The following is a 10,055-nucleotide window of genomic DNA, read 5'->3' as shown; positions in this document are numbered from 1 at the left end:
AAAGCGTCCAATAGCGTCCGCCTCACAGGCAGAAATTTCTGGCCGTGATTCAGCCGCAAATGTCTGTGCGACCGGCCCCTAACAGGGCAAAGAATAAATAGGTGCATCAAAAATAAATCTCCTATTTGAGCATCCCTAAAATCCGGCTGGTTACTCCCATGTCATTGAAATCAACGTCGTGAAAAGAATAGAAGATATACATAATCTGCCATCTGATATTTTTTTGTATTCATGCTAGAAATTGGCTTTATTAATATTTTTTCGTTGTTACTATTCAATATTGGTGAATTTGAATCCGCATTGCGATCCTTGATTTCCTTTCTCGATTTGAGGCCAGTCAAACATTTGAAAAAAATTTGAATACTGTCTTTTATCTTTTTGGGGGTTTCAGTTTGCATTTAGTGTCACATTTGGAGCAGTGTTAGTCTTTAAAGGGACCGTGTGTAATATTTAGTGCCTCTTAGTGCTACGAAAAACTTCAATCTAGTCATTGGGTTTCATAAAGCGAATGAGCAAAACATGTGCAGGGTTATTTTTTTTGCTAGCTATTTTCGTTACATTTTTAGCTGTGCAGGTTTTTTTTTTGCTAGCTATTTTCGTTACATTTTTAGCTATTTAGTAAGCTATTTACCTAGCTTTTTACATTTTTTGCATGATATTTTTTACTGTTTTAGCTAGCTATCTAGCTCCAATTTAGTTTACCTGTGTATGAACTTTACATTACAATATTGTTATCATTTACATAATCATATTTGGCATTTGGATTCGATGTAATCAGAGTTACAAATTTAATTTTCCATATTTTTCTTAACATATTTCCGCTCCTACACAAATATTTTATGAAGATGATGTTATTTTGTTGTTGTTGTTGTGCTCTGTACAGCCCTTTGAGACTTTTTGTGACAGAGGGCGTCACAAATAAATATGACATGACAAATAGAATTTGGGGCCATTTTAAGCGCAACTCTGAAAAAACAACAAGATTGTTGTTCTCATCCGGCAGGTGACGCTGTGGTGCTCCCTTTGAGCATCACTTCCGGTGCTTGACTTTTTAGTTTAACTCATTTTCGTTTTTACTATCTTATGTCGGGCAGCACGGCGGCGCAGTGGTTAGCGCATGTGCAGCACAGTTCATGTCTTGGGAACCTCCTGCGTGGGTTCAAATCCAGCTCCAGACTTCCTGTGCGGAGTTTGTATGTTCTCCTCGTGCTTGCGTGGGTTTCCTCCGGGCACTCCGGTTTCCTCCCACATTCCAAAAAAAACATGCATTTCAGGTGAATTAGCCGGTCCAAATTGTCCCTAGGTGAGAATGAGCGAGTGAGTTGTCTGTCCCCGTGTGCCCTGCGATTGGCTGGCACCCAGTTCAGGATGTCCCCTGCCCACTGCCCAATGACTGCTGGGATGGGCTCCAGCACCCCCGCGACCCTACTGAGGATAAGCGATGCAGCTGATGAGATAAGACTATCTTATGTCATATGGACACGCTGTTTCTTTATATACGTATACATGAATTTAGTTTCAAAAGGTTGTGCTCACATTTTTTTTGTATCATAACACATTTTTTTTTGTTTAATGTTTACAATTGGAGTCACATCATGGAAGAATAATGCTGATATCAGGAAGGGTGAGTAAATTGGCATCTCGTTAATCTCATTTCATTTTCCCCATACATGTATATTTATTTATAATGTTATTAATTGATACAGTATGTATATTACTATAAGACTATTTGTGACTTAATTTAGAGTTTTTTGTTGCTGCTAAATGTGATTTCACTTATTTTCATTGCACTATTTTTATGTCGCACTATTCCTCGATTGTTATCACTTAGCCAGTTTTTAAGCACTACGTTGTCATTATTATTATTTTTTGCCTATTCATCCTGACAGTCTTTTTTTTCTTTGTTTTAAAAGTCTTTATATGAAACGTTTTACCCCGGAGTACCAGTGTAGCAGCAAGATGCCAAACAAACATGATGGGGACTGCTAGTTTGGGATTCCACGATATAAAAGAAATACACATTTCTCCACCTATTATTTTTTATATAAATTAATATTCATATGATAGTTTATGTATTTTCTTGCCTGAAACTGGAGGCAAAAGAATACCTGCGCTGGTCAGAAGTCAGAGGAAAAGAAAGCCGTCGTAGCTGATACTTGTTGTTATGTTGTGTGTTGTCTGTGTGCCAGAATACGAGAAAAAAAACTCGAGTGACCGTAAATTGACGTTTTACAGGTTGCTTGCATTTAAGTGAAAAGATTGGACCGAGGCACTCGTCAATTATGCTCAGGTTTGCAGCGCACACTTCATATCAGGAATTAGAAATCAAACGTTTATGCTGCTATCGAGTCCATACTACTTGTTAGAGCGGCAATGTATTTTGTTATTTTTTTAGCTTCAGCTAAGTGCGAGCGTGTAGCCTATTTACCATCAGGAAATGCTTCCCCTAAACAAAAACAACAAACTGGCATTCAGGCTGCACGCTAACAGTTAGCCGAAACAAAAGAAAATAAGATATTTTGCCGATATAATACGTTATATGGACTCGATAGCAAGAAGCATAAATGTATAAATTCTCTTACCTAATATATAGTGTGCGCTGCAAACATGAGCATATTCGATGATTGCCTCAGTCCAATCTTTTCGCTTTTGTTGGGAATTAATTATCAAAATGTACCGTTTACCAAATTGTTCGAATTAGTTATCTGACTCCATTAACCAAACACAACCTACATTCACCCAACAATTCATGCGCGCTCATTCCTCGAGAGAAAAATGACCAGGAAGCCAACATTTCCACACGGGGGCGGGTGTTTATTTTTCCTAACAGAAAAACTAAGTGTACTCAGGAAACGGCCGAAGTAGTGACATTGGATTGTGTGTGAAGCCTTCTTCTGAAGCCCCTTAGCTTTCTCTTATTGGCCCACGTCTCCCCGCAAGATGGCGTCTCGGCTCCTCCCATGAGCATGCCAAGGCGCTGTTTGCGCCCAACGATCTCACAACACAGCGCCTTGTCGTCAGCAAATCCACGAGTCCTGTTTTCAAAATTTCCTAGACAAAATATTATGCATTTCAAACAGCCTGCCCTGACATTGAACTAAAGCCCAGTAAGTGAATATCTTTATTGCATTAAATTGAGTCAATCGTATAAAATCCTTTATAGTCAAATGTATAAAATCCTTTAATTTTCTCCCTTTAACCATAACTCTACTCTTTTTTCTTTGATGGGGAGTTTCCAGTGTGATCCTGGAAAACTACAATTTAGGATCATTAACGTTTTTTTCTCCCATTCTGGCACAAAATCACACGGTGTGACGATAGCTTTATTTTCCTCTGTCCCCTTAAGTATTTGTTAATTGCAGGTGCAGACGACGATAAAATCCTTGAAACGAGTTCCTTCTCCTCTACGGGAAGACAAAAGTACTTGAGAGAAGTACTACTTATCGAGGAAAGTGTCTCGTTCAAATTTCCTCGAGGGAGACGACACCCGACGACAGTGGTCACGTCCTGATTGGACGATTTCTTGGAGGGCTTTCACAATTCTTCATTTTTCTTCAAATGTTCTTCCCAGGGATATCTGTAATTTTGCATATTTCGGATATTTTATTCATGACCGTATTTTACGAACTAAAAAAACCAAAAATGGCCATACATTTGCTGGTGCACCTTTCTTCCACAAAATACTGCCAATAAAATTGGAAATGCATCATAACCACGAAATGCTCCTTAACCCTTGAGGTTAGAAATAACTACACTCCAGGTATTTTAACCATGTAATGTCCACACTGTTGGGAATTAACTATCAAAATGTACCAAATTGTTCCAATTAGTTATCTGACTCGATTAACCAAACACAACCTACATTCATCCAACAATTACGCACGCTCATTTCTTGAGAGAAAAATGTTCAGGAAAGCCGACATTTCACACGGGGGCGGATGTTTATTTTTCCTAACAGAAGAACTAAGTGTACTCCATCGATGACGGCTGAAGAAGTGAAGTTGGAGTGTGTGTGGGAAGCCTTCTTCTGAAGTCCTTTAGCTTTCTCTCATTGGCCCACAAGACTCCTCCCATGGGCGTGCCAAGGAATTGTTTGCGCCCAACGATCTCACAAGACAGCGCCTTGTCATCAACAAATCCACGAGTCCTGTTATCAAAATTTCCTAGACAAAATATTATGCTTTTGGAACAGCCTGCCGTGACTTTGAATTACAGCCCAGTCAGTGAGTCAATCGTATAAAATCCTTTAACGCCTTTGCGGTGTCATAAATGAGTCATTTCTGATTTCTTCTTCTCTTTTTTTTTTAACTTCCAAACACTTATTGTTAAGGGGGACCTTAGGCGGTCTACTCGTGTTCCCAAGAGCCAAGAAGAAATCTGCAGGTTGGAGAGCGTTCTCCATTGGGGCCCCAGTCCTGTGGAACGTTCTGCCCCCTGAGATTCGATCGGTAACCTCAGTGGAAGTGTTGAAAAATAGGCTTCAAACACACTTAGATTCAATAGGTTATGATGGTTCTGCTTTTTTTGACATTCGACGGGGGCTGGATTAGATCATCCAATGAGCTGGGTACAGCCCGCGGGCTGTCTTGGGACTAGAGTGGTTGCTGGTTGATTCCTGGCTTTTTTGGGCACTAAACCTGTAATGTCCCCGATAGGCAGGTCGGCGCCATGCGTGGCTAATTCTGCTATGGGTGTGTTAGTGTGTGTGTGGATGGGTAAAGTGTGAAGTACATTGAAAAGCAATCGTCTTGGGACCAAAGCTGTTGCAGGTTTGATTCCCGGCTGTCATGATTGCTGCTACGGGGCACCTTCGACTGCCCCGTTGGCGCCAACAGCCACGGGACCTGATTGGCTGTTGGACTACTTTTAAACTTCTGTCTTCCGAAAGGAAGCCGTCAGAACATCTGCGAACCTATGCTCTCAGCTAGGCAAGCTTTTGTACTCTCCGACACTATCCTGCCCTGTTTTCTTGCTTGATACCTGTTGCCGACCTCTTTTCTGGACCTGTTTCTGTTTTGCTCCTCCATCCTGGCCATCGACCTGTTTTCCTCGCTGTCAACGACTACCCTCGCTCAACACGGAAGTGCCACTTCCGCGTTCCTGCTATCTGCTATCCGTGACCGACGATTATCGAATCGTGGATGCAAGTCCTGTTCTCCTTCTTAATAAAACTGAGTAAAACTAACGCTATTGGGTTCCATCTCCGTTCCTGGTCTGTGACACCAGCTATTCCAAGTTAAATCTTAAAGTATCCTTGGGCGTGACACTCAACCCTTAATGCCCGCGATAAGCAGGTAGGCTGACTCCGCTATTGCCGGTTTGTGCGAATGGGTCAAGTGCGAAGTACATTGTAGAGTGCTCATCCTGGAACCGAGAAGTTACAGGTTTGATTCCTAGCTCATTTGAGTTATGTGTCAAAGGGTCCTTGGGCAAGACACTGACGCCCTAATGCCCTCGTGAGCAGATAGGCGCCTTACATGGCTGATGGCCTCTATCTGTGTGTGTGTGTGTGTGAATGGGTAAAGTGTGAAGTGTATTGTAAAGCGCTTTGGAGGTACTCAGTGGCTGGAAAAGCGCAATAGAAATGCAGTCCATTGATGGATCTGCGGGGAAAACTCAGTGGCGTTGGGAGTGCTTCGAGATATTCCACACAGTCATTGAAAATTCCAAATAACTTTATTTGAAGAAAATAAGCGGCAAACGTTTTCCTTGCCGTTTTGTTTTCTCTGCCGTCTGAAGGAACAAAAAAAAAAACATCCTTAGAAGGAGTTTTCCCCGCAAGCCTTCACCTTAGCCCGGTCTTACCAAATTCAGGAGCTCCTCCGTATCCGATCGCTCCGGACGGACGTGACGTTTTCTCTGTAAGTTCCTCGATAAATATCGGAACGTCCCTTGACGAAACTCTGGTCCCTGCGGGAACAAATCCCCGGTGAGTCACCGCCTTTCCACAATGGCCGCAAAGAAAATCATTTCCTCTTTCGGATTTTTCGGCGAAACCTACTCCAGACGTTTTCCCATGATGGTCTGGAGGAACTTCCTGGCCGAGATTTGGCCCAAGACTTTCCGGTAACTGTTTGTGAAGATGGCGTCGGCGTGACGGCCTAGACTGAAAACCACAAAATGGAATGGAGAGAAAAGGAAAATTAGTCCCCATCCCTTCTGATATAGAACCTTAGAATTGGTTTAGGTATAACTGACGAAATTCCGGCCCAGTTGGCAAAATCAACTGTCGAAAAGTAAGGCCTTTTAATGGATTTTAAGGTTCTGTTTATTGCAGATTTATTCATCCATTCATTATCTGCACCGCTTAACCTCAGTAGGGTCTCGAGGGTGCTGGAGCCCATACCAGCTGTCTTCGGGCAGTGGGCAGGGGACACCCGCAACTGGTTGCCAGCCAGTCGCAGGGCACAAGGAGACACGCTCATTTCCAACTAGGGACAATTTGGTTAGGCCAATAGACCTGACATGCATGCTTTTGGAATGTGGGAGGAAACCCATGCAAGCACAGGGAGAACATGCAAACTCCACACAGGAGGTTCGATCTCATGACGTCAGAACTGTGCCGCATACGCGTTAACCACTGCCCCACCATGCTTCCCTGTTGTTGATTTATTTTCTCCCTATTCGGAGCTTTTGCCCTGGAAATGCCTGTGTACTAGTGATGCCAAGAGCCAAGAAGAAATCCAGAGGTTGGAGAGCCTTCTCCATTGGGGCCCTGGTGCTGTGGAACGCTCTGCCCTCTGAGATTCCATCTGCACCCTCAATGTTTCAATCTAGGCACAAAACACTCTTATGATGATCCCATTTGGCCTGACGGTCCTAGAAGGGATATGGGGTTTCTTCGTTCTCCTCATGCTGAGGTTTTGAGTTTTTCCTTGCTCTTCTGTAGGTTTTAGATCAGGGGAAAGTGTAATAATAGTCTGTGAGACTGGACCTGACACACCCTTGCATCGCTGTTAGTTGACTCAATGATTGCTCCCTGTGTAGAACATTGTAATGGGGTTAGGCGTAACTGATTGAATTATTTTTCTTTTTTATTCTTTTTCTTCTGTTTTCTATTGTTTCTTTCTTTTTTTCTCCATTCGTTTTTTTCTTCTGCTTTTTCTTTTTTTGCCAGTCAATTGAGTCTGAGACCCCTGACTCAGAGAAGGATATACTGTGGTTCAATTGAGCAGGAATTGAATCGGTTGAAAATGAAACGTGAAATAGTGAAATGGAATGACTCACCGTAAATCTTTTCTTTCTTGGGCAGATTCTTGGGCCTGTCGCGGATTCTCCAGAGAAGATGTTAGCAGGATGGACGTGTCCCTCTGCCCGAACCTTCAAAAACAATGTCTAAGTCAGAAAGGTGAGACTCATCAGGGTCCCCCACCGGGACCCTGCCGGGCCCCCACGACTCACTCGTTCCCTTTTATAAATGTGTACCGGGTTTTATTGCTAGAGAGTAAGAAGCGTACAATAAAAGAATACAAGGCTTTTTTTTTCTTTATTTTATTTTGCCTTTCCCCCACTAGTTTCATATTTTTCTTTTATTCTGCCACTCTTGTCTCCTCTTTTAAATATTTTTTTCTTCCCGTTTTTAATTTTTCTTCCTGTTTTCATTTTTTCCTTTCTTTTTTCTGTTAATCTCCTGTTCAAAGATTTTCCATGTCCATTTGTGTTCATTCTTTTTCTTCTTTTCTCTATTTTCCTATCATTACCTCCTTTTAAACTTCTGTCCTCCTTTTTGCCATTTTTTTCTCATGTTTTTGTCGTTTTTGACTTTTGTGTCTTTTCCATTTTTCTTTCATTTTTGCTTTGTTCTAATTTTTCCAATTTCTTTCCTTACTTTTTGGACTCCTTTTTCATTGCCTTTTCATTTGTACCCTTTTTCCACCTGCCCTTTTTTCTCCTTTTCTTTTTGTTTTCTTCTTTTTTCTTGCCTTCAGTTTTTCGTGTCTTTTTACTTGGTATTTTTTCCTTTCTGCTTCCCTTTTTCAATTTTTTTCTTCTTTTTGCCTTTTTTGATTTTCTTCCTTTTCTTTCCTTTTCCTCTTTTTCCAATTATTTCCCTTTTATTTTGACTCATTTTGTCCCTTTTTACCCTTGTTTTTTCAATTTTTGTTCCCCTCTCCCCTTGTTTTTTAATCGATTAATTTTTCTTTTTTCTGACCCTTTTCCTCCACATTTTCTTCTTGGCTTTTCAAATACTTTCCTCCATTCAATGTTTTTCCTCGAATTCAGCAGTTATTAATGGCACACAAAGCAAATATGAATTCGTCTGATTGAAAAAGCAAAAGTCTTCTAGTATCCGTCACCAGAAGCAGGATTTTATCATTGTGGGTTGGAAAAATCGGCTAGCGTGCATCTCTTGTGAAAAAATGAATACAAACAAATATATAATTATGAGGTTAAGGGCAGTACATATTGATCAGAGATTTCATGTTCTTACCTGAGTAAGAGTAACCGTACCTGAAAGAAGGGTAGAGTGGGGAAGCTTCGGAGAAAGACAGCAGCATGCAGAAAAGGAAAAAGAAAAAAGATTTCTTCATCCTCGAACTTGTTCCGGGGAAAAAACGGACCACGAAGGGGGAACGACAAAACGAGGAAATTCAATTGGGAGAAAAAAAATATGGCACTTTTCTTCTATGAGTCTTGAAATGTGCAGGAGCAGCAGTACAAAGGAAGAAACAATATACTGTATGACATCTATTTATTTTTCTGCTCTTCCTTTCTTATTTCCTCTCTACCGTCTTCATCTCACAAACTGAGGAATTTTTTGGGGGGGTTCTGTCCAAGCTCCCTTTATAGTCCACCTCTCTGGTCACTCCCACAATGGCCTAGACAACGCCCACTTCTTTGCTGCACCAATCAAAAGTGATCCTGAGAAATACAAGATCAATACATACAAATTTAAACACAGTAGAGCACCGTGATACAAGATTCTGAGGTGAAGTTCATAAAGTGAAATCACTGTAAGGCGGGGGATACAACCCTATGTTAATTAGCGAACGAGCTCCCAACCTCAGCTACTGCTCGCTCCTTTGGCGCCAACTGCCCCGGACTCTGATTGGTTCCCTGTTCCTATTTAATACCATCCTATCTGTTCCCTTTTGTCAGTCCATCTATGAACCTCAGTTAACGCTAGGCAAGCCTATCTCGACCCTGACTCCCACCTGTTTTTTGCTCCCGTCTGTTCCTCGACTTCAACCTGTTTTTCGATCCTGATCACGTCCACTCCCCTCTCCTGGCTTTTGACTCGTTTCCGACCCCGGTTTTTTCGTTCCAGACGCCGCCATCGCTCGCCACGGAAGTCCCACTTCCGTGTTCAGAGGGACCTGCTTCCCGCGCCCATCGATCACCGGATCGTGGGTGCAACCCTTTTTATTTCTTCCAATAAAACTGAGAGAAACATAACGCAAGTGGGTCCTCTCTCCGTTCTGGTCTTGACAAGTATATAGGAAGTGATATTTATATGTAAGATGAGTGTATTTGGTTCAATACATTTATGAACGATATTTAGAGATTAAAACCATTATATTGCAAATGGATGGTTTAAGCCAATAACTAACTTTGTTATTGTTATCAATATTATTGGAAATATTATTATCATAACTGTTATTAACTTTTATTGTCACTATTGTTCTTATTATCATTATTATTGGTCTTTGAATTATATTTTGTGATGAGTTGCATTATAGAGGTAAAAGGCAGGTAAAACTAATACTTAATCTGGTATTGTTAAGTATGATGATTAGTATTATAACTCTTTTGTGACTATTGTTGTTGTTAATAATAATAATAATAATAATATCATTAGTATTATCTGTATCCAAATAATGTTGGAGCAGAAACCTTATTCAGTCAATACTGTAGATGGGTCAAACTAATAATTAAGCCTGTTATTATTATAACTATTATCATGACTATTAATATTGTCGTTGTTGTTATTGTTTATTATTACTGTATAATCATCATCAATTTTATGACTACTCTTATTGTTATTTCTGAACATTGTTATTGTTATTCGATGCTGTCACCATTATGTTATGAAAATTTGTTACGATATTGGTCTA

General features: G+C 40.8%; 1 protein-coding gene across 1 annotated transcript; it reads right to left on the bottom strand.

Annotated features, from left to right (window-relative positions):
• Positions 1-5,693: 5,693 nt before the first annotated feature.
• Positions 5,694-8,717, bottom strand: ghrh (growth hormone releasing hormone). The gene is made up of 5 exons (XM_088337088.1): positions 8,452-8,717; positions 7,228-7,320; positions 6,002-6,106; positions 5,806-5,910; positions 5,694-5,733 (listed from the first exon to the last, which is right to left on the bottom strand). Exons 1-4 carry the CDS (start codon positions 8,529-8,531, stop codon positions 5,811-5,813), a joined length of 378 nt encoding a protein of 125 aa, XP_088193214.1. The 5' UTR covers positions 8,532-8,717; the 3' UTR covers positions 5,694-5,733; positions 5,806-5,810.
• Positions 8,718-10,055: the final 1,338 nt, after the last annotated feature.

Source organism: Urocampus carinirostris, chromosome 6 (assembly GCF_059441175.1).
Source record: "Urocampus carinirostris isolate Australia breed hairy pipefish chromosome 6, RoL_Ucar_1.0, whole genome shotgun sequence".
Taxonomy (NCBI): domain Eukaryota; kingdom Metazoa; phylum Chordata; class Actinopteri; order Syngnathiformes; family Syngnathidae; genus Urocampus; species Urocampus carinirostris.
The sequence above is the reverse complement of the archived record's forward strand: the minus strand, read 5'-3'. Positions and strand labels throughout refer to the sequence as shown.